Below are 25632 nucleotides of genomic sequence, written 5' to 3'. Positions count from 1 at the left end.
ATTTTCCATCCTCACCCCTTTGCGACAGGATGGCCCCTACGCCCACCTCCGAAGCGTCCACCTCCACGACGAAAGGTCTTTCTGGGTTGGGGATTGAGAGAATGGGAGCGGAAGTGAAGTGGTGCTTGAGCTCCTTGAAGGCCCCTGCTGCCTCCGGACCCCAGTGAATCTTGCTTCCTCCTCCCTTGGTCAACGCAGTCAAGGGGGCCACCACAGAGCTGAAGTTCGTAATGAATCTCCTATAGAAGTTTGCGAAGCCGATGAAACGTTGAACCTCCTTAACTGTGGCAGGAATAGGCCAGTTGAGGATAGCTTCAACCTTCTTAGGGTCCATCTCCACGTGGCCAGGAGTGATGATGAACCCGAGAAACTGAGCCTGGGTAACATGAAACTCACATTTCTCGGGCTTCACGTAGAGATGATTGTCAAGGAGTCTCTGGAGGACCCTGCTGACATGCCCCTCATGCTCCTCCAATGACCCCAAGAAAATGAGGATATCGTCAAGATACACAAAGACGAATAGATTAAGCATGTCCCGGAGAACGTCATTTATCAGTGCTTGGAATACAGCGGGGGCATTGGTGAGCCCGAACGGCATCACCAGATACTCATAGTGGCCCGTGGGGGTGTTGAAGGCCGTCTTCCATTCGTCCCCTTGTCGGATCCGCACGAGATGGTAAGCATTGCGCAGATCCAGTTTAGTAAAAATGGAAGCTCCTTGTAGTAGCTCGAAAGCAGTGGCCATGAGAGGAAGGGGGTATCGGTTCCGAACCGTGATCTTGTTGAGGCCCCGGTAATCGATACATGGCCTAAGACCCCCGTCTTTCTTCCCCACAAAGAAGAAGCCTGCCCCAGCCGGGGAAGTAGAGGCGCGGATGATGCCGGCTGCCAAGGATTCCTTAACCCTTGTGCGTTCTTCGGGGTCTTTTTGACCCGCAAATGAAGTTTGCTAAATTTAAAAAAAATGTTCTTTTTTTCCAAATGGCATGAGACTTTGTACGGTCGTCAACACTTTCTAGATCTACAAATAAAAAATAAAATTGGAATGATTTCTTGATTTTATGTTAGTGTGAAAAAAAAAGTTACACTTATGGTCTTTGGGGTCTCTAGAGACAAAATGTAATTTTTTAACAAAATATATATTTTTTTAAAACAAATGTAATTTTACTCTGTTTATTAATGTTTTTACTCCACATTTGTGTAGTTTTTGGAAGACTTATGATATATTTTAAATTTATATAAATAAATTAAAAGACATTTTTATATAGGTTTTTATACAAAAAACAGCTTTTTATGTAAAATTCACTTCATAAAAGACCCACATTTCTAACTTTCATTCATGGGGATAACATGGATCATTTCACATGGTTTAGTGTAAAATTATTGTCCATATTTTGGAAATTACAGTTTCAAAAGTAAAAAATTATCATTTTTACCACTAGATGGCTGCAGAGCTCCACTATTTACTATTTGCTATTTGACCAACTGAAAGATATCTTTTCACAAGTTTTTTTCAGTTGGATTCATATCTACATATTGTGAAATCACAATTATAACAATAAAAATGATTTTTGTCAAAGTTGTGCATTTTTAGAACTGAAAAAAATCAAATTTTCAATAATGTTACATTATGATTTGAATCAAACCTCAACAAGATGTTACAAAGAGAAAGGTTGGAGTCTTTAGAGTTTATCATTTATTTCAATCATCTGTTTTTCATATAATTTTAAGTGTGTGTGTGTGTGTGTGTGTGTGTGCGCATTGTCGATGTGTCAGTGTCACCAATTTATTTTTGTGGTGGTTCTGCATTTTGGATTATTTTATTTGACAAATTATAAGAAAGCAGTTTTTATGGTCTCACAAATTTATTCGTGTGTGTGTGTGTGTGTGTGTGTGTGTGTGTGTGTGTGTGTGTGTGTGCGCGCGCATTGTCGATGTGTCAGTGTCACCAATTTATTTTTGTGGTGGTTTTGCATTTTGGATTATTTTATTTGAAGAGACCCCGCATAGAAAATGGACAAAATTCATCCTCAAAATCAGAAACAACACAGAACACACATGGACAGAAATGAAGTGTCACACTTCCAACATTGCAAAATGATCATGCTGTGAACACACATACAGTCGCACACACAAACACAGAGGAATAAATTTGTGAGACTAAAAAAAACTGCTCTTTTATAATTTGTCAAATAAAATAATCCGAAATGCAGAGCCACCACAAAAATAAATTGGTGATACTGACACATCGACAATGCACACACACACACACAATCAAAAACTTGTGAAAAGATATCTTTCAGTTGGTCAAATAGCAAATAGTAAATAGTGGAGCTCTGCAGCCATCTAGTGGTAAAAATGATAATTTTTACTTTTGAAACTGCAATTTCCAAAATATGGACAAAAATTTTACACTAAACCATGTCAAATGATCCATGTTATCCCCATGAATGAAAGTTAGAAATGTGGGTCTTTTATTAAGTGAAATTTACATAAAAAGCTGTTTTTTGTATAAAAACCTATATAAAAAATATTTTTTAATTTATTTATATAAATTTAAAAAAATATCATAAATCCTCCAAAAACTACACAAATGTGGAGTAAAAACATTAATAAACAGAGTAAAATTACATTGGTTTAAAAAAAAAAACCCAACTATTTTGCTACAAAATTACATTTTGTTGCCTGGGGTCTCCAGAGACCCCAAAGACCATAAGTGCACAACCCAAAATGAAGACCGCACAAGGGTTAATGTAGGTATCCATAGCTGTGCGCTCTGGGGAAGACAAGGAGAAGATCCGACCCCTGGGAGGGCAAGAGCCAGGGAGTAGCTCAATGGCACAGTCATAGGGGCGGTGAGGTGGTAAGGAGGTGGCCCGGGACTTGCTGAATACTGCCTTGAACTGATGATAGGAACTGGGGACTCGAGACAGATTGATGGACTCTTGAAACTCGGAACTAGGGACTGAGGGACTCAGGCAGGTGAGATGGCAAGTGGAACCCCAGCTTAGAATGGTGCCAGCAGACCAGTCGATGCAGGGATTATGTCTGCGCAGCCAGGGGTGGCCCAGGATAACCGGATATTCGGGAGAGTCAATAAGATAAAAGGTCTCCTCCTGCTGGTGTTCATGGATGGTAAGTCGCAGGGACTGAGTGGCCTCTGTTACTCTGCCCGGTTCCAGAGGTCTGCCATCCAATGCTGTAACTGCCTGGGGATGAGGAAGAAGTTGGGTAGGGATCCCAAGTTCCTTAGCCAAGGATAGATCCAGGAAGTCACCTGCGGCGCCGGAATCAATCATAGCCTGGACCAGATGCTGGTGGCCCTCCCAGGACAGAGTGGCTGGAACAGCTAGAATGGCGTTAGTAGGAGGAGCTCTAATTTTCCCCATCACAGCCCTCCTGCAGCTGGGAGGGGATAACCGTTTCCCGAGAGCTCGGAACAAGTGGAGCGAAAGTGGCCGGAAGCACCGCAGTAGAGACAACGTCGCTCCCTCATGCGACGTTCCCTCTCGCTGGGAGACAGCCTGGAACGACCCAACTGCATGTCCTCCGGGGAATCATGGAGCTGTTCAGGAGCCGGAGATGCCCTGGACGCAGGAATACGAACTGGGGAAACGGACCTGCTCACAGGAACTTGGGACTGAAATGCCTTGCGGCGAGCCACCCTCCGCTCTCTCAGACGATTGTCAAGGCGGATGGCCATCGTAATGAGGGACTCGAGATCAGCAGCTGGCTCTCGGATGGCTAACTCATCTTGAAGGGGCTCGGACAGCCCTCCCTGAAAGCAGACCATCAACGCCTCATTGTTCCATCCGCTACCTGCCGCGATGGTCCGAAACACGATGGCAAAATCTGCGGCGCTGCGGGAGCCTTGATTGAGAGTAAGCAGGCGCTTGGAAGCTTCCCGACCACTGACTGGATGATCAAACACTCGCTTGAACTCCTCTTCAAAGGCCGTGTAGGATTCAACACAGGCATCCTGGGATTGCCACACCGCGGAGGCCCAGGAGAGCGCCTTGTCTGAGAGAAGAGTAATTATGTAAGCAATCTTGGAGCGGTCTGTAGGAAAACTTGAGGGCTGGAGCTCGAAGGTCAGGGAGCACTGGGTGAGAAAACCCTGGCAGGAATTAGGATCCCCTGCAAAGGCCTTGGGAGGTGGTAATCGAGGCTCTGCAACTGAAGTAGGCCTGTTGCCACTTGGGGGTGAAGCAGAGGGAGGTGAAGCACCGGGAGCCGTTCAAAGAGCTGGCGGATGGAACCCATCAGATCAGCAAGGAGTTGAGAGTGTTTGGCCATTAGCTCCTCCTGATGGCTGAGAACGGCTTCATGGCGCTGAAAAGATGACTCATGTTGGGCAACCACTGCCAACAGGTCCTTTGAGGTGAGTGTTTCTGGGTCCATGGATGACTCAGTTTTTCTGTCACAAGCCGGGCTTGAACTTGGGTCTCTGGTGTGGTGGTTGTGAGATCTACCACTGAGCCACAAGAGTGATAATGTTGGACCCAAACGAAACACTTAAGGCAGTATTCCAGGAAATGAAGGTTTATTTTTAAAAAAAGGTCTTTGCAGGAAAAATACAACAAAAGTTCTTCTCGGACCGAGGTATTAATAACATCAAAATGGAAAAAGCCAAAAGAGAAAAACAAAACTCCAGGAGGGGAGAAAACAAAGCCAGGGAAAAATAACAATCAAAGAAAGGATACTAACTCAGGATACCTTACTTGGGGTAGCTTAGAGAGGCTTAAGTGAGACCAGGCAGGAAACACAGGGTACAGACTCAAAAACCGAGTGAGGAACCAAGGGAAAAATACACAACTTAAATACACAGGGGGAAACAAGGCACAGGTGAGCTGGATAACGCTAACAAGGCCACATGAGGAAGAACTAAGGCAGAGGAGAACACAGGGGACCTCTAGAGGCACGGAGACAAACTACAGGAGGAAGGATGCTGACAGAAGCATCACGATTCTATAGTGTCGGAGCAAGGAGCACAGAGACGAAGGAGATTCAGGATAACAGTCTTTAAAAGTCCAACGCAAGGGTAACACAAGGCAGGCAGGAGACACGCATGTAGCAAAAATCCTGGACGAATAACACCGGACAAAGGAATCATAGAACAGACAACACTTTAAATACAAAACTAAACAAGGGTAATAGACGAGACACACCTGAATCAAATGAACACAATCAAACAAGGCATAAACTAGGTCAAGGGGAGCACATGGGGAGAAAAACAACAAAACAGGAACACAAGTCTGACAGGAAGAGATTTAGTCACAGCCAATACAGCATCACCTTTTCTAGATTTGCCTAAATGTAGGCTACTAAACAAAAGAAAAAAAAATCTATTAATGCTTTAAAGACATTAAAGTATTTTTTAAAAGATATTTAAAAATGTTTGCTGCATTGTTAAAAAAACGCTACTTGTACAAAATTGCATTTTGAGGAAAAATACATAGGCTAAGTTGTGTCGCATTTTATTAGGCTATTACATTCAGAAATTATGTAAGCTAAAACGCCGGTAAATCAACATGTTTACAAACATTATAAACACAATTATTAGTTTCTCTCCACAACAAATCCTGTAAACTTAAGGCTATAGCCTATAGCAGGGGTAGGCAATGTCGGTCCTGGAGTGCCGATGACCTGAAGAGTTTAGCTCCAACCCTGAAAAAAACCTCACCTGCCTGTAGCCCTAGTAATTTTGAAGACCTTGATTAGCTTGTTCAGGTGTGTTTGATTAGGGTTGGAGCTAAACTCTACAGGACAGCAGCACTCCAGGAGCGACATTGCCTACCCCTGACCTATAGGCTATAAAAACATCAATCCAAAAACAAATGAATTTAAGGTGAAACTGATGCCTAGCTCTATTATTCGGCACAAATCCAAATTTTTCCATATTCGCAATGTATCTGGAGGCTAAAATATTATTTATCATAGGCTTTGCACTTTCATAGACGAAAAACATCATCCTTCACATCGTCTATATCAGCACAGTGAGGCGGTGGTCACGCTGAACGCAACAGTACAGAACGCACTGTAATTTTTTTATACGCTTCTTTAACTGTATTTTATTTTGATAATGAACAGGCTGCAATGTCGCAAAAATATGTTGTGTCTGTGTGTACGTGAGGTGCCGGCGCGATATGGCCATACCAACGCTGGTATAAAACTGTAAAGCTTTTGAAAAATAAAGAAAACTACTTTTTGCCATCTCGTTTTCCTTTCCGAGAACTTTGGAACGCGTCAGAATGAACCGTAGGCCTAACTCAGGACATTTTTTTCTTACGTTTCGTTAATCTGTCAATGATTTAAGTGAAATATATTTAGTGTATAGGCATATACACTGAACAAAATTATAAACGCAACACTTTTGTTTTTGCCCCCATTTTTCATGAGCTGAACTCAAAAATCTAAGACTTTTTCTATATTCACAAAAGGCCTATTTCTCTCAAATATTGTTCACAAATCTGTCTACATCTGTTAGTGAGCACTTCTCCTTTGCCGAGATACTCCATCCACCTCACAGGTGTGGCATATCAAGATGCTGATTAGACAGCATGATTATTGCACAGGTGTGCCTTAGGCTGGCCACAATAAAAGGCCACTCTAAAATGTGCAGTTGTACTGCATTGAAAAATGTATTCAGAATGCCATCAATAAAATGCACCTGTGTTCGTTGTCCATAACATAGACCTGCCCATACCATAACCCCACCGCCACCATGGGCCACTCGATCCACAACGTTGACATCAGCAAACCGCTCACCTACACGACGCCATACACGCTGTCTGCCATCTGCTCTGTACAGTGAAAACCGGGATTCATCCATGAAGAGAACACCTCTCCAAAGTGCCAGATGCCATCGAATGTGAGCATTTACCCACTCAAGTCGGTTACGATGACGAACTGCAGTCAGGTCGGGACCCCGATGAGGATGACGAGCATGCAGATGAGCTTCCCTGAGACGGTTTCTGACAGTTTGTGCAGAAATTCTTTGGTTACGCAAACCGATTGTTGCAGCAGCTGTCCGGGTGACTGGTCTCAGACGATCTTGGAGGTGAAGATGCTGGATGTGGAGGTCCTGGGCTGGTGTGGTTACACGTGGTCTGCGGTTGTGAAGCCGGTTGGATGTACTGCCAAATTCTCTGAAACGCCTTTGGAGATGGCTTATGGTAGAGAAATGAACATTCAATTCATGGGCAACAGCTCTGGTGGACATTCCTGCAGTCAGCATGCCAATTGCACGCTCCCTCAAAACTTGCAACATCTGTGGCATTGTGCTGTGTGATAAAACTGCACATTTTAGAGTGGCCTTTTATTGTGGCCAGCCTAAGGCACACCTGTTCAATAATCATGCTGTCTAATCAGCATCTTGATATGCCACACCTGTGAGGTGGATGGATTATCTCGGCAAAGGAGAAGTGCTCACTAACACAGATTTAGAAAGATTTGTGAACAATATTTGAGAGAAATAGGCCTTTTGTGTACATAGAAAATGTCTTAGATCTTTGAGTTCAGCTCATGAAAAATGGGGACATAAACAAAAGTGTTGCGTTTATAATTTTGTTCAGCGTATATTCCTTTTTATGTAAGCCTATTTATTCTGTTTTCTCCGTTCACAGAAGCGCTGCAGGTGTGTAAGATCTATTGAATCCATCTTACACTATCCTCGCATAAACTCTAACGCCGGTGCATTACCATTGAGACTTACCTATGAAGAGTTCACAGCTGAGCGCTGGCATTTCACTTGTTGGATGCGTCAGCGTCACATTTGCATAGTCCATACTACTTGAATTCCTGATTGGTTGACAGCAAATTTCAAATATTAAATGGAACGATAAAATAACGTTATTAACCGGTTAATGGCCATTTAAAATTTTTGATTCTGTTCGTAACTATAAAATTTGATTTTGTTTCTGTTTCTGGTTCTGTTCCAGTCAAAATTTTGTTTGTTTCTGGGTTTTGTTTTCGTTCCTTGAATCAGTTCAGAGTCCTGGTTGTTAATGCTGCTATTTGCACACATAAAGCTAAAGCCCTGAAAAAATGACATTCTAATATTACTATTTAATGTTCAACTAATATGCTTCAGTTGTCAGTCAGGAAAATAATCTAAATGGACACAATGCTGTCAATTTACAATTATCTGCCAGATTTAATATTCTGCATGCAACTCAAAAACTTGCGTACACAAGCTGAGACCTGACACGAGATTTGAGTGTAGCCACTGCTCACATCCATATTGATAAATTCCAAGTTTTGTGTTGTACATTGGTTTCGTAAATGAGGCCCACTGTGTTCAAAGCATGAATGGCCAACGTAGAAGACTTGCAAATCTTTTGAAAAACAGGCAGAGAAGCACTCTGTTTTTCCCAGCCGTGAGCCTCGCATCGAAGAATGAGCTGTCCTACAGCTTTGGTGTAAGTAGCTTGTGATAGACATTTCCACAGGGGGAGGATCCACATCCACAAATCCTTTATTTCCTGAATATCCAGTTTCATGAAGCCTTTGACGGATGCAAAGCATCCCAAAACCTCCACATAGGCCAGGACGGCCAAGATAAACTGTCTCACTGGTGGGTCATGAGGATCTCTATAAGACCCTCTTCCTGCCAATCGATTGACAACTTCCAGCAGAGTCATGTCAACCTGTACAGGGGAGGGTGAGTCCATCACACACTATCCATCATATCTCCCCACAAGTTTGAGGCCTGAATTACATTTCTTCAGGTCCACCCAGGTTTGAGGAGAGAGGCATGTGCCCGTCTTTCTTGTGACTACCACTTGGAGTCCCCTTTCTCAGGGTTTAGTCGATAAAGTCATTACAGTGGGGGCAGCCCTGAGGGTTGGATAGTGCTGCCTGAGTGTGTTTTGCACACAGACAGAAGATGCAAGAACTGAAAATCCTTTGCAGAAATTCAAGTGAAAGGATGTGGAGAACAGCCTTTTTCTACTGGACTGTCTGGCTCTTTAGAAGTGGCTACTACACCGTGAAAATTGGTATGGAGCTGTGCTTAGAGCAGTGAGCTCCCTCTATCTCTCTCTCTCTCTTCAGTGCATGATGAGCACCCCAAAACTTGGAAAAAATATACTGAAAATCTTAGAGTAGAAAACTCACCTTAACGAGTTAGTTATCCAACTCTAAGCCACAAGGTCACTCAGCAAACAAGGAATATATTGCGTTTGGGAGGTAATTCCTAAAAATCTGCTGAGGAGAGTTTCCCAAAATCTTCCATGGGAAGAGAGTGAAAATGATGAAATGGCAAGTGGTTGTGGTTTATATACAGAGATATGTGGCTTCCTTGATCGCTGCAGTGATTGGCCTTCTTTGAATGGCAGACGTGGTGTCATTGATGCTTCCGCGATTGGTCATGCCTGAGCCCTTCCCATAGTGAGATACCAAAACGAATGTTTGAAAGAGAATACATTATCACAGTTCTATAATTCAAATAACTGTCTAATCTATAAGTCAATAATTGGTTGGGGATTTAGGTTATATTACAATCAGCAGTCCCACTTTATATTAGGTGGCCTTCAGTACTATGTAATTACATTTCAATTAATCATTTTGTACAATGCACTTATTGTGTACATACATGTTTTTACATTGTACTTATATTTTTAAAAATATCTATATGTAATTACATCTGTAATTCATTTCTGTAATTACATTTATAATTACACTGTTGACCCATCCCTTACACCTTAACCCACCCTTAAACCTACCCATACCGCCAAACCTGTCCCTAACCTTACCCGTATCCCACCTCAATAGCAGCAATAGTGTTTTGCAATACAGTATGAACATAATAAGTACATTGTACTTATTTTTTTGATGTAAGTACATAGTAGTTAAGGCCACCTAATATAAAGTGGGACCCAATCAGCTTATCAGTGTACACAGGAAAATCATATATTAGATAAATAGGCAGCAGAATAGACATCTGAAAAGTATATAGCTATGAATGAGTGTATAGAATAAGCGTACATATGAGACTGAAGATTAAATGAGTGCATTACATAACAGAATTAACCTTTAAATCTGATGTTCTGGTCTCACCTTAGCAAACACTATAGCTAACTTTCTCACCTTGAAGCAAGGACCTTAGAAGTCTGAAGGTCAGAAACAACATAGAGGAAGTAGTAGCTGAGGAAGACTCTCCTCTGAGCCAACAGGACAGTGAAACAAATCGCATCCCAGACGATACCAGCTTCACCCTCTGGCAATTCACACTGATTGTCAGGCTTGGCTACATTAAACCACATATGACAAACACAAATTTGATTGAGGCCTCTCAATGAACCTATGTAAGTCAAAACTATGTACTGTACATACAAATACAATCATAACATACACTGTTCAACATGACTTATTTACTTTGGTCAGTAAACAATTTCAGGGAGAAAAAAAAGTTGCGCACATTGTAAAAAAATATAAACATTGTAAATTATTATTTTTTTAAGTATGACATTTCAAATGATTACTTTTTTTTCTTTTTTTTAAATTTGTTATAGCACTTTTCATAATACAATTCATTCATCTGCATTTTTATTTTTTTCCTGATAATATTTTCTACAAGAAACATGTACTTGAAATTAGCTGTCATGTTCATGCTGATGATACCCAGCTTTTAAGTTCAGCAGGACCTGAATAAATTTCTAAATTTTTTATGTTATTTGTGTGTGTATGCTATTTGTTTTTGTTTGTTTGTTTGTTTACTGTGCATACTCATGAATTTGCACATATACACACTTTTATGATAACATCTATGCAAAGATCTAAACATAAGACCTCTGGTCAACTATCAGTTTACAAACTATTGCCAGACAATAGCAGGAGTCCAGTAACTAAGGATGACTAATAGTTACTGATGATGAATCATTGAATTATTGAAAATGTATGTACACCTGAGGTGAAAATATGGCCACAAAGGAAATAGAATGGAAGTAGAACCTCAGGTGTGCATTAATAAATGAAGAGTTCATTTGCAAAAGCCGATAAATCATGTTTTTTATTTATTTATTTTTTGTTATTGCGCATTCCAAGTAATACCAATCAAACTGCAGTTGGGTTGTCACGGATCTGGACATTTTGTGTGTGTTTTTCTCCCCACATACTCCCCGTGACCCAGTTTCCCCATGTGTGATTGTTCATGTGTTTCACCTGTGTCTCGCCAATTACCCCTCGTTAGGCCATGTATTTAAAGTGTTGTCTGCCCCATGTTCCCTTGTCCGGTGTTAAACGTCTTTGAGTTGTGATTATGTGTGTGTTCCTGCCTACCCTGTGTTACCCCTTCTGAGGATTATTAAAGATTGTTGTTTGTGTTTACTCCATGTCTCCGCATTTCTCGCTCCTCACAGTAGGCAACCATGACATGGGTTGTTTTGATTAAGTAATAATAACTTAAACAAATACAGGTCGTTTACAAAATTAAAGTACATTGACAGTATGTTTTATACATATTAAAAGTTTGTTTTATAGAAAAAGCAGATAACTCCACATTTCATGTTTTAGAGTTTAAAAAAACACTCATTTAATCTTTGTAATCTCCTCAGATGACAATGCAGATGCCTCACAAACGTTGTTGTTGTTGTGATCATAGACTGTATGGATGTGATTACACGCAATACACAGAGCTTTTCCCTCACCATTGTAACGCGCTGCTTTTGCAATGTTCCATGAAAATATTTCAGCTTTTATCTTCCTTTTACGCCCTAAAGAAGATATCACAGGCTCAACAAGTTTGTCAAAATTATCCATCCTCGATCACTTTTAGTCGGCTTTGATGAAACTCCTCTCAGCTAGCAAGTCTTTTCAAAGTGAAAGTAGCCTTGTCACCTGACCTGAATACAGCGCGCTGATTCGCTAAAATTGACTTATCAGCTTCTGTTCAAAAACAACAAGGGCGCTTGTCGGCTTCTGCAGTAAAATGTGAACTCGCGATGCCTTGGAAGTGGACAATACCAGCTTTTTTGACAAAACGTGTTTAGGGTTCAGATCGTGCTATATGTGGATAATAATGCACGGCAATCAATTTTTTTTTTTTTTTAAAGTGGTATTTATCGTTCTTTGCAAATAAACTCTTCAAATGCAGTTGTCACTCCCAAATCTTTGCCGTGTATGTAAATGGCCTATGAAGGATTAGAAAATATAATTGAAATATTATATTTTTCAGTGGTGTACTAATTATGCAATTACATTACACTAGTGTTACTTACGTAAATTGTAGCCATTGATGGTGCAGAACATGCTAAAAGCTTGAATGAGCCAACAGCCGTGCTTCTGTAGACTCTCCAGATAAACACAAGAGCCAAGCTGATCACACACACAAACACAGTAAGTAATTATGTTTAAGAGAAACACTGTATTTTAAAAATGGGGGTTAAATGTATAGTCTGCAGGTCATAACCACAAGGGTGACTGTAGACGATCTTAAAATTTGATTACTTATTAAACAATTAAATGGACACAAAAAAAATAATTTGGGTGAGAAGGGTGTGCAGAGAAGAAACATGAACTGCCTTTTTGTGCTTTGTTCACAAAACTCAGTGCTATTTGCTCGTAAGATTACCACTGCTTTATTAAACCAAATTTAATTTAGAATATGTTTTTCTTCATTCTCTATTGACTATGGAAGCATTAATCCATTGAAATATTATCAAATTATGGAGAAGAGTTAAAAGAGCTACCTCTCCTGATGTGATGTAGTAATATGTACTTTCAGGTAGCACAATTATTTCTTGGCTAGTGCAGTTAGTTCATGTGTATGGTGTTATGTATGACCTGTATAGGAACTGCATTTAAATTGTGGAAACACCAGTATTGCCTAGGTGAAATTCCCAGAGTTGGCACAGTATGGTTATACTGTATACGCACTAACATACTATAGGGTGTGACAGAACACTCAGTGATGTGCTTACTGAGAGCATGTTCTTGAGGCTGATGACCACACAGGTGTAAGCTATGAGACCGTCCCAAAGTCTGAGCACATATTGCACTGGCTGCAGCAGTAACGTCCTCCAAACAGCATGAAATAGAAACAGGCTACCAGATAACCCAGACAAAAGATATTAATTCTTGTGGTTCCAGTGATAAAGATGAGACATAACACCAGCCAGAAAAAGTAACTGAACGCAAACAGCTTCAACATGTCCAGATATGATCTGAAAGCACACACAAAAGCATAACATTTCACAACCTTCTACATATATCTGTGTTTATGCTAAACAAATGCAATAAATGACACTGATCATATTTACACTTTGCACAAACTGTAAAAAAAAGTATTTGGTAACATTTTACAATAAGGTTCTATATTACAACAGTTATATTTTAAACTGGGGAGATAGTTTCGAGTTTTTAAATTTGCAGCATGTTTCTATTGTAGAATAACCTCTGTGCAAATATCAAGAACATTTTGGTTCTCTATTTCATGTCCCCCTTAAATATGTCCAGAATTTTCTGTCATTTATGACTCTTCCCTGCCACTGATGGAATTTTCCAGCCATCTACGTTTTCATTGTTATATGGCAGGGAGTGCTATTACGCATCTTTTGAAATAGTACAGAATCTCCAGATCCAAAAACAAGCGATGAAGAGGCAGAAGTAAACAACAGAAGCATTGCTGTGGGCATGTAAGCTAACACGATCATCAAACATTTCAAAGAGGCTCTGTTACTTTTTTTGATGTGACCCTGGAAGGCCCCCTCAGTCATTAGGGTCATTTTTTTGGAAATTAAGATTTATACAATAAATAATCTTTCCATTGATGAATGGTTTGTTAGGATACACTGTTATACCTTACCAGGCATTTTTACAGTAATATATTGGCAACACTGTTGCCAGCTAGTTACTGTTAATTGTGCAGTTCTTTACTGTAGTCTAGTTTACAGTATTTTCCTGTAAAGATACCATGCACTAAATTAAAACTTGTGTTAACTAATTTCATTTTTAGAAACCAAGTTTTTTTTTTTAATTAGCCAACTGCCAATTAAGTTTATAAACTAATATTTTTAACACAAACATTAATATTTTGAACATATTTAATTTGAGTCTTCTTAGAAATAATATTTCTTAAAGCAAAAATAACTAAACGAAATACGACCTTTAAAATATCAAAATTAAATTTCTTTGCAGATAACAGCTAGTTAACCGCAGCACCCATGCATGTGCAATTGCAGTTACCTAAGATATTTTCACTGCATCAGCAACTACACAGCTACTGCCTTTAACTAAAGCAACATGAATCATATTATCAGTGTTTCTTGGGCTTCACCTGGACTGAAGCACAGGCTCTACTCTTCAGCAGAATGGTAACCTCACAAAACGCAGACAAACAAAAACTCTTTAAATCCCAACAGAACATCCGACACTAACAGATCTCTCCTATTGTAACGGGAAGTCAGATTAAAGACACAGGTGAGTTAGAATCAAACAGACGTGTTTATTGAACGGTATGCGGGAGATCAAGGAACTGGTGAGTATAGCAGATTCAGAGTCTTTAACTGAACTGGTGATGATACTGATAGTGATGTTCTTGATTACCAGGTCTGACGGAGACGTCGAGGATCGCGGGTTTACCAGGAGCTGGAGTGACGGAGCTGGATGCAGGTAAGTAGACGGAGCACACACACAGGAACACACGAGGGGAACACAGGAGATCAAGGAGACTTGGAGAAACAGGTAAGTAATTCAGCATAGGTTTGAGTCCTTTTCCACTTTGGAGACCAGATAATGTGGCTGTGTGGACTGTGTGTTCTTATAGTGCTGTGTGGGTGATTGGTGAATGACAATCAGGTGTGCGTGATTAGTATTCTTGTGATTGTGAGTGCTGATAGGTGGAAGAGCCTGGCGTGTCCGTGACAGACCCCCCTTTCCACGGCCCACTCCTGGGGGCTGAAGATACCGACGTCGTGGTGGGCGACACCTACTGCATGGAGCTGGATCGTGAGGATGGGAGGCGCGGAATTCTGTCAACAGATTGGGGTCGAGGATGTCATCCCTTGGAACTCATGATCTTTCCTCGGGGCCGTACCCTTCCCAGTCTACGAGGTACTCCAATCTACCACCACGACGTCGGGAACTCAGGATCTCCCTTACTGAGTATGTTGTTCCATCTTCCAGCACCATTGGGAGAGGGGGTTTGTCTGTGGTGCCAGGCTCTGTGGAAACAGGGAGAACAGGTGGGTGATAGGGTTTGAGCAATGAAAAATGGAATGTAGGGTGAATCCTGTATTGTGATGGAAGTTTGAGTTCATACGTGACTGGGTTGATTTGCCGAATGACAGGGAAGGGACCAATATACCTAGGACTCAGCTTCTTACAGGGTAGGCGCAACCAGATGTCCCGAGTCAGAGGCATACGTCTTGTCTGGGCTGGAAGATGGGAGCAGGGGCTCTCCGGACATCGACATGGTGTTGGTGGCATCTTACTGCCCGCTGTAGATGTTGGTGCGCTGAGTCCCAGACCCTCTCACTCTCCTAGAACCAATGGGTGACGGAGGGAACCTCTGAGGGTTCCCCTGACAAGGGGAACAGAGGTGGCTGATAGCAGAGTACTCACTGGAATGGAGTGAGATTCGTGGAGGGTTGCCGGAGGGAGTTCTGTGCGTATTCGGCCCAGGCAAGGAACCGGTTCCAGGAGTTCTGGTGGCCATGGCAGAAGGTACGGAGGTATCCGCCTATCTCCTGGATCTTTTGCTCCGTTTGTCCATTGCTCTGTGGGTGATATCCAGAAGATAGGCTGATGGTCACACCTAGGAGCGAACAGAAAGCTCTCCATACATGTGAGATAAACTGTGGACCTCTATCAGATACGATATCTTCAGGAATGCCAAAGTTACGAAAGACATGGTTAAACAGTACCTCAGCTGTTTCCATTGCTGTTGGGAGTCCTTTCAGAGGAACCAGATGGCAGGCTTTTGAAAATCTGTACACCGTAACCAGGATGCAAGTGTTATTGTCAGATATAGGGAGGTCCGTGACGAAATCTACTCCCAGGTGTGACCATGGACGCCGGGGAACAGGGAGAGGTAGGAGTTTGCCACTTGGTAAGTGGTGAGGTGTTTTAGCCATGGCACATTCCCGGCATCCTCTCACATACCTTCTGATGTAATTCGCCATTCCATGCCACCAGATGCAATATTTCAACAGTGAGAGGGTTTGATTGGTCCCGGGATGACCAGTGCCCAGGGAGGTGTGCGCTGAATGAATGAGTGGTGTTCGTTGACTACGGGGAACATAGATGTGATTTGGGGGACGCCCTGGCGGAGCGGGAGCGGAGACACTGACTGCTGCGATAGAGGGTATTTTTCGTCCCGGGTCGATAGGAGATGGTAAAATGAAACCGGGTAAAAAACAAAGCCCACCTGGCTTGTCTGGGGTTTAATTTCTTAGCCTCACAGAGATATTCAAGATTCCGGTGATCCGTATAGACCAAAATGGGATGACGAGCTCCTTCAAGCAGGGCGAGCTTGATGGCGAGTAGTTCTCTATTCCAGATGTCATAGTTTTGCTCCGCTGAGCTTCTGGGAGAAGGCGGCACATGGATGGAGTTGAGGTGGATTCCCCTGCTGCTGTGATAGAACAGCTCCTACTCCTGATGTGGAGGCGTCGACTTCAACGATGAATGGTCTCTTGGGATCGGGATGCATCAGGAGTGGAGCCGTGGTGAAAGCCTCTTGGAGTTTCTTCATGGCTGTGGTGGCTTCTGAGTTCCAGGACAGATACTTGGGCTTACCTTTCAGGAGATTAGTTAGTGGTGCAGTGATGGAACTGTAGTTCAGGATGAATCGACGATAGAAGTTGGAGAAACCTAGGAATCGTTGGAGTTCTTTAATGGTGGATGGAATGGGCCAGGTCTTGATCTCTTCCACCTTTCTCTCGTCCATCTTGATGCTGTGAGCACCGATGCGGTAACCCAGGAACTGGATGGAAGGTTGATGGAAGGTGCATTTTTATGCCTTGAGGTATAGCTGATGCTCACGGGGCTGTTGGAGGACCTCCGAGACGTGTTGGCGATGTTCGCCTCGTTCCGGGAGTACACTAGGATATCGTCGATATAAAACCAGCACAAAGCGGTGGAGGTGTTGACTAGACCATACGGCATCACCAGATATTCATAGTGTCCTGTGGGTGTCACGTATCCGGATGAGGTTATAAGCACACCGGAGGTCCAACTTGGTGAAGATCTTGGCTCCAAGAAGCTGTTCCAGAGCGGATGGGACGAGAGGAAGGGGATATCTGTACTTGACAGTGATTTTGTTGAGTGATCGATAGTCAATACAAGGCCTCAAGCCTCCGTCCTTCTTAGCCACGAAGAAAAAGTTGGAAGCAGCAAGGGATGTGGAAGGTCGGATGTATCCTTGCTGTAGAGCCTCAGAAATGTACTCCTCCATGGCCTTCTCTTCAGGGATGGAAAGTGAATACATTTTACCTTTGGGCACTGGTTCATCAGGGAGAAGGTCAATGGCACAGTCCCACGGTCTATGAGGTGGTAATTTGGAGGCTCGTTTTGGGCAGAACACGTCACTGAAGTGAGAGTAATCAGACGGAATGTCAACGGAGCGATTTTCAAGGGGACTTTCAATGGATGTGGAATTGACTGGAAGCACTGGAATGGACTTGACTGGTTTGGGGAATTCTGGGAAACAGTCTGGAAAGCAGTCGTTACCCCACTTCAGGATGTCTCCGGTGGACCATGAGATAGATGGGTTATGGGAAACGAGCCATGGGCGCCCCAACACTATCCCAACAGTGGATTCCTCCAGAACCAATAAACAGATCTCTTCTTTGTGAAGCTGACCGACTTGTAACCAGATGGGACCCACACAGTGTCGAACTTTTCCTCTCACCAGGGGCTTGCCTGTTATTGACTGAATCTTGTACGAGACATCGTTGAGTCTCTTCTTGAGTTGGAGTTTGTTACATAAGTCGGCGGAGATGAAGTTGCCGGCTAACCCAGAGTCGAGGAGGGCATAAACTGAAACACAGTGACAAGGAGTGGTAATCTGAACAGTAGTGGTTAGAGTGGTTTTATATTGACTGAAGAGGTAGAAACCACACTCACCACGGGTCGTGGAGGATGAGTAGGACATGTCCTTATTACATGTCTTGTCGAAGTTCAGCCGAAGTGAGACGGGCACTGTCGATCTGCATGGGTTCGGGGTTTGGTTCTGGAGTTCTGGAGGTCTGTTTGATTCATGATGGTAAGGTCTGGTCTTTTGTAAAGGGAAGTCAGACTCGAGACACAGGTGAGTTAAAATCAAACAGACGGGTTTATTGAACAGCATGCGGGAGATCAAGGAACTGGTGAGTATAGCAGATTCAGAGTCTTTAACTGGAGATGATACTGATAGTGATGTTCTTGATTACCAGGTGAGACGGAGACGTCGAGGATCACGGGTTTTCCAGGAGCTGGAGTGATGGAGCTGGATGCAGGAAGTAGACGGAGCACACACACAGGAACACACGAGGGGAACACAGGAGATCAAGGAGACTTGGAGCAACAGGTAAGTAATTTAGCATAGGTTTGAGTCCTTTTCCACTTGGGAGACCAAACAATGTGGCTGTGTGGACTGTATGTTCTTATAGTGCTGTGTGGGTGATTGGTGAATGACAATCAGATGTGCGTGATTAGTATTCTGGTGATTGTGAGCACTGATAGGTGGAAGAGCCTGGCGTGTCCGTGACACCTATATCATTGTGTGTAAAAACACATAGAATAACACTTAATTTCAGCATTTACTCTCCTTTTATTCAGGGCCGGCGCCAGGGCACCTCAGTCAGGGAGCATTTAAATTTCTAGGGGGCACAAATCACGTTGATACCTACTTTGATAGGCTAGCTACACTGCTTCAAGTCAGACACTGATTGATCTGCTCAAATCGAACACAACTTTATGTGCTCTGCGGACGTTGCGCCCATGCACCTACAATTAATTATCCATTAACAGTTTAAATAAATACGTTTTGTTAAGAAAACTGAGGGGGAACAAATTCTTTCTGAGGGGGTAATGCCCCCTTTTGGACCCCTTTTCTCTGTGAAGTTTTACAATTCATTGCCGTTTTTACTTGATTTTACAGTAAACTAGTGGCAACAGTGTTGCTAGTGTATTACTGTTTTTCTATAGTTTTTTTTGGCATATAGTTAATTAACAGTTTATTACTGTTAAAATAAATTGTGTGGGTGTGTCTTTTTATCTTACACGTTTAACCCTTTCAACCCCACAAAAAAATCCTGCAGTGTCCACACTACAAAGACAAAAAGTAACACTGACACAGGGTTGCAGTGAGGTACTTAAATGAATATGTAAGTGATTGTTGAGTATTAGTGATGAACACCTGCTGTTAACAAGCAGAAGCATTGAAGAAAAGAGGAACAAGAACAGAAAACTGAAAAGAGACGAGCAGAAACACAAAAATTACAACTGACTTCCAGGCATTATACATTATTACACTTATTACTAACCAGTAGGGGTGTGACGAGACACTTATCCCACGAGACGAGACGAGACACGAGAACGAGATGAGACGAGATTTTTAGACTTTAAAAAAAAAAAATCCTCAATGATGAAATATATAGGGAAAATAGTCTTTTATTAAACTGAAAAACACAAAATGCCAAAAATGTAGGTGCATTTTGAAATCAACTTATACTTTATGAAATTAAACTTCTATTTTAATGAATTATATGCAGTAAAAATATGTAAACTAGAGCTGCACGATTCTGCATCAATTGAGAATCAATTTTTTTTTATAAATTGGAGCTCACGATTCTCTCACAAAATAACGTAATTTAGTAGTTGTTCTGACAAAATGTTCATTGTTTCAGTCTTTGAAAAAAAAAATAAAAAAAAAAAAAAAAAAAAATATATATATATATATATATATATACTGTATATATATATATATATATATATATATATATATATATTAATTTGAAAACAAAAAAACAAACAAAAAACAATTCAATGAAGGAGTCAGTGTCTCACTTCATAATGACTTATTTTACTACTGGAATCTCCTGAATGAATGATTCAATGTCAAATACATTTTTTAAATGGGTTGTCGCCACCTCCTGGCGGAAGATGATAACCGTTACAATACAAGTGTTAAGATACTTTTGTTTTGATTGCTACTGTAGACAATAAGTGTTTATACCCAAAATATAAACTTGTATCCCAATACTTCTGTTATTTAAATGTCTGTAACAGAGAAATAATGATGTGTCGTTGAAAAGACTGTTTGTGTTGCTCTTTTTGGATCCACAGCAGCATGAATGCAGATTTGAATGTCTTTAACATCTGTTTCACATCGTAAGCGTCAGTGGAGCGTTAGCAGCTTGTGGTTAGACTGACAGCGTTCACATCGGAAGCATGATGATGGTCGACCCTCTGATTCATCAACATCTCACGCTCCACTGACACTCGCAATGTGAAACAGTCTTAATAGACATTTGTCATTCAAGAATAAGATTGCATGGGTGTTTGAATCAAGATCACAAGCTCAATTTTTAACGATTAATGGTACAGCTCTAATGCAAACATTGCAAAATATTTTTCGAGGATATCGTCACGTTTTCGCGAGAACTGTCAGATCTTGTCACATCCCTACTAACCAGTTTAACTTTCTGTCATACGTCTACAGAAGCTCTTATTGAGAATTAACAGAGGTTCAGATGTTTGTGTTTTATTGAACATTTTTGGCCTGAATTACCATTTTGGTGGTCAGTGTTTGCTTCAGTTGGGCTCCCGACCTTTGACTTTTTAATATCAGCCATTACTTTGGCTGTTCTAACTGTGTCTTTACAAAGCACATTTATTATAGCAAAAAAAAAAAAAAAAGTAAGATGATCAGTAAATGCTGATTATATATTAATGATGAAGTGATCATAATGTAGTTCCTTGATTCACTAAATTAATCCAGTGTCTGATCCCTTATCAAATGTACAAAATTAACACAGTTAAATTTCATATTAACACCACTGTGAAACTACAACAAGAGTTACAGCAGCAATCAGTTATAATGAAGGATTTTTTGAACACATTGTGCAAAAAAAACCTGCATCACTGAGAAACCCACAGACATCAAAATCAGCATATGAATCTCAACAATGGTAACAATTAAAAAAAAAAAAAAAAAGGATAAACTCTTAACATCACTAAAACAGGCTACAAAAAGTCACAACAAAAACACAAGCAAAATAATTAGGGATGCACCGATACTGAGCTCCTGTACTTGTACTTGTACTCGTACTCGTACTCGTTAAAATGCCCCGATACCAAATGCCGATACCACACAGCATGTGATAAGTGCCATATTCAGACAAAGAAACACCGACAACAGAACAACAGACAGCAGAATGGAATTATTAGAGATTAAGGATGTCTACAAAGCAGATGTATGCAATGAATAATGTTAAACATTCAGTATTAATGCCTTTATAGCTGATGTGCATGAGCAGATGGGCTAAGCAGTGTGAAAAGTAAAAGTGAAACTAGCAGCCTGTCAAGTCAAGTCACCTTTATTTATATAGTGCTTTTAACAATACATATTGTGTCAAAGCAACTTTCCAATATCAGAATAGGAAAATAGTGTCAATAATGTAAAATGACAAGATTAAACACTCAGTTTTCAGTTAAAAGCATTTCATTATTGAATTCAGTGATGTCATCGTTCAGCTCAGTTCAGTTCAGTTCAGTTCAGTTCAAATAGTATCTGTGCAATCATGTAGACAATATCGCTGGAAAATAAGTGTCCCCAACTAAGCAAGCCAGAGGCGACAGCGGCAAGGAACCAAAACTCCATCGGTGACAGAATGGAGAAAAAAAACCTTGGGAGAAACCAGGCTCAGTCGGAGGGCCAGTTCTCAGCCTATGTGACATGCGCTAGGCTGTTCGTTACTTGTCCCCCTCATTCTGCACCAGTACAAATACGTGCGCGTGTTTGGTGTGTTTTGCTTGCTTCATGAGTGTTTCAGCATTATATGAGTGGCTTTGAAATATAAATTGCAGCATGTTTCAGATGAAAGAAAAAAAAAAAAAGACTTCTATTTCTGAAAATATCACAGTTAGGAGATTTATAACGAGTGGTTCCAGCAAAATGTGTGATTACAGTACTGAGCCGCTGCAATGGAGCAGCTCTAATGCTATTAAATTAAAGATGATGTACCAGAGCAAAAAAAAAAAAAAAAAAATGAACAGTGAAAGTAACAAAAACTTGTAAAATAAATTTTAATGGGTATAATTAAGTGTGAAAATAACCGATGGATATACAGTCAAACCAAAAATTATTCAGAGACCAAATATAATTTTTGATATTTTTTACTAGTGGGTGCAGGACACTATAGTTAATTTATGCATGTGAGGATAGCAATATAAAGTGAACTGTGACATATTATATCCAAAGATTCTTCATACAGTGTACTACCAGTAAAATTCATACAAATTTGGAACCAAAAATTATTCAGACCGAGTCTAGGAAAAAATTGAAGTTCAGGTTTACATGAACCTGGTTGACAGCATGCCCAGGAGACTACAGGCTGTCATTAAGGCTAAGGGTTGCCCGACAAATTATTGATAGTTGTGTAAATATTGTCATACTAACAGCTGTCTTAATAATTTTTGGTTGATTGTAATTCAATTCAATTCAGTTTATTTATAAAGCACCACTAAACACAAGTATCGTTGACCAGGGTGCTGATTCATTTATTCATTTATATCAAAGTTATCTGACATTATAAAGCTGAATTTGTTCTGACACTGTTTAACTGTTTGAGTTCTTGTCATATTTTTTTTACCATAAACTATAGCGAATACACTGTGATAATGTGAGAAATGTTGAAGGTTTCTGAATACATTTTGGTTTGACTGTATCTATTTGATAAATGAAGTTAACCAACTAACATTATACATACACTTTTGGTTTCTGTACCCAATATTTAAAAAATTTACAAATGCAATGAAAATATCGGTATCGGTCCTCGGTATCGGCAAGTACCAAAAATAAAAGTATCAATATCGGGCGAGTACTGGAAAAAGTGGTATCCCTAAAAATAATACATGCAAATAAGGAAAACAGTAAGACCATTCAGCTGTGTATTTTATTCACACTGCAGTACATGCTGGGAGTTTCATTTTATGCTGGCACCCTGCATGCATTGCAGCATGAAACTTCTGTCACCATTGGTGAGATTCCTGTGCTGACTGTTGATGTCTGTGAGTGTCTAAGTGATGCAGGAGTTCAAAATGTTTTTTGTTTTTTTAATTCTTAATCCTCTACTGCATTGTTTCTCAACCCTGGTCCTGGGCGGCCCCCAACACTGCACATTTTGTGTGTCTCCCTAATCAAACACACCTGATTTATCTCATGAGCTCATTAGAAGAAACTCCAGGACCTGAAATGGGTGTGTCAGATAAGGGAGACATACAAAATGTGCAGTGTTGGGGGGCGCCCAGGACCAGGGTTGAGAAACACTGCTCTACTGCATGCATTTTGATGGTACATGATAAAAAAATATATATTCCACATAATGTTTTGGTTTATTTGGGAACATTTTATTGATAAAACATTTTTTTGACCACCTCTCACCCCCCTCCATCACAAAATATTGTTTTGACAATGTTGTGCAACAGAATCACGGTGAAGAATCACGGAGAAAATTCTCCATTCACATGTCATAAGACAATGTTCAGAGAGCAATACAAAATCACAAATCTGTCAATAAATCATTAAGTGAAAAGGGGAAAACACTTGAAACACATTGATATATTGCATTTGATACAGACGTAGGTTTGTGTCTGTAACAAAGTCAAAGTCAATGTTCAGGAAGGAAGAGGACGAGGTCGACTGGGCTGTCACTGGGGTTTATTTAGCTTCAATTGTCAACAAAAAGTCGTGCTATCAGCGCTCAATATAACACAATGCATACGCAATATAAAGTTCTGCTCTCCTGAGCAATAGAGGGTTCCACGCCCGCACAATCCCCAGCCAGCAGTCAGCAGTTGGTCTCTCTCTCACTCTCTGACGTTCCCAGGTGTCTTTATGCGGTCTCCCCACGCCACTTACTGGAACAAGACACAGGTGTTTGTCATTTGCACTTGACCCACTTACTCACCGCTCGTCTCCCAGCTCTCTCTCCCGCTGCAGACCTCGCTGAACCACGCCCCCCTCGCCACTTACCCCCACCGCCCAACTCAGGCCGGGGAGCCTGCAGCCCCCCCCCCCATTCCTGGAGAGGAAGTCGGCCACAGCCATCTGTACACCCGGCCTGTGGACCACCTGGAACTTAAAAGGCTGTAACGCCAGATACCAACGAGTTATCCGCGCGTTGGTATCCTTCATGCAGTGGAGCCACTGCAGAGGGGCGTGGTCCGAACAGAGAGTGAATTCCCGTCCCAGGAGATAATATCGGAGGGTGAGGACGGCCCACCTGATGGCCAAACACTCCTTCTTTATGGTGCTGTACTTAGTCAGTCATTACTATAGATGATGATATCATCCAGGTAGGCAGCGGCATATGCAGCATGGGGCCGGAGAATACGGTCCATGAGTCGCTGAAAGTAGCCGCGCCCGAACAAGCGAACGGAAGCGTAACGAATTGGTGTAATCCAAACGGCGTTGTGAAGGCTGTCTTTTCTTTAGATACCGGCGATAAGGGGATCTGCCAATATCCTTTCGTTAAATCCAGTGTCGAATAAAAACGAGCTGTGCCCAGCCGATCAAGCAATTCGTCGACTCGTGGCATTGGATACGCGTCGAATTTCGACACGGCATTCACTTTGCGGTAATCTACACAGAATCAGACCGAGCCGTCCGTTTTAGGAACTAAGACTATCGGGCTCGCCCAATCACTGTTGGATTCTTCTATTACTCCCATTTCGAGCATTGCCTCTAATTCCGTCTGAACCACCTTTTTCTTGTGTTCAGGTAACCGATACAGCCGACTGCGTACTACTAGGCCTGGCTCGGTCTCGATATGATGCTGAATGAGATTTGTTCGACCAGGTAGGGGCGAGAACACATCAGCAAATTCTGCTTGCAACCTGGCCACGTCAGTGAGCTGGGAGGGCGAGAGATGATCTCCTCCCGGGGCCAGAGCGAGAGATTGCGTTTTGATGCTCACTTCCGGCCCGAGATCATCTTCTCCACTCACCACCGTCACCAGCATCACTGACTCCGCCTCGCTCCATTTTTTTAGGAGGTTGAGGTGATAGATTTGATGTGCCCCACTCCTATCTGTTCGTACCACCTCATAATCGAGATCTCCAACTTGCCGTGTGACCTCAAACGGTCCTTGCCACTGCAAGTAATTTGGAACTCGGGTTGGGAGCAATACAAGCACTTTATCTCCTGTGAAAATTTCCGCAAATTGGTTCCCCTGTTATATAGCCGGCTTTGTCTGTCCTGGGCCTGTAACAAATTCTCCCTAGATAGCCGCCCCAGAGTGTGGAGTTTTATTCTCAGGTTCAGTACATACTGAATTTCATTTTTACTTTGAGAAGTTCCGTCCTCCCAAGTTTCTCTCAGGACATCAAGAACCCCTCGGGGCTGACGTCCATAAAGAAGCTCGAAGGGGGAAACCCCCGTTGAGGCTTGCGGGACCTCCCGCACAGCGAACAAGAGGGGTTCCAACC

At 41.7% G+C, this 25632-nt stretch overlaps 1 protein-coding gene across 1 annotated transcript in view; it reads right to left on the bottom strand.

The window, feature by feature from the left end:
- Positions 1 to 25632, bottom strand: part of si:dkey-11f4.7 (piezo-type mechanosensitive ion channel component 2) — a 718195-nt gene that overhangs the window by 391250 nt on the left and 301313 nt on the right. The window contains 4 exon segments of the mRNA XM_058786444.1: positions 10090 to 10249; positions 12219 to 12315; positions 12921 to 13015; positions 13018 to 13163. Coding sequence (XP_058642427.1) covers positions 10090 to 10249; positions 12219 to 12315; positions 12921 to 13015; positions 13018 to 13163 — 498 coding nt within the window.

This window comes from Onychostoma macrolepis, chromosome 09 (assembly GCF_012432095.1).
Source record: "Onychostoma macrolepis isolate SWU-2019 chromosome 09, ASM1243209v1, whole genome shotgun sequence".
Classification (NCBI taxonomy): domain Eukaryota; kingdom Metazoa; phylum Chordata; class Actinopteri; order Cypriniformes; family Cyprinidae; genus Onychostoma; species Onychostoma macrolepis.
Note: the sequence above shows the minus strand (reverse complement) of the source record. Positions and strands in the feature narration are given on the sequence as shown.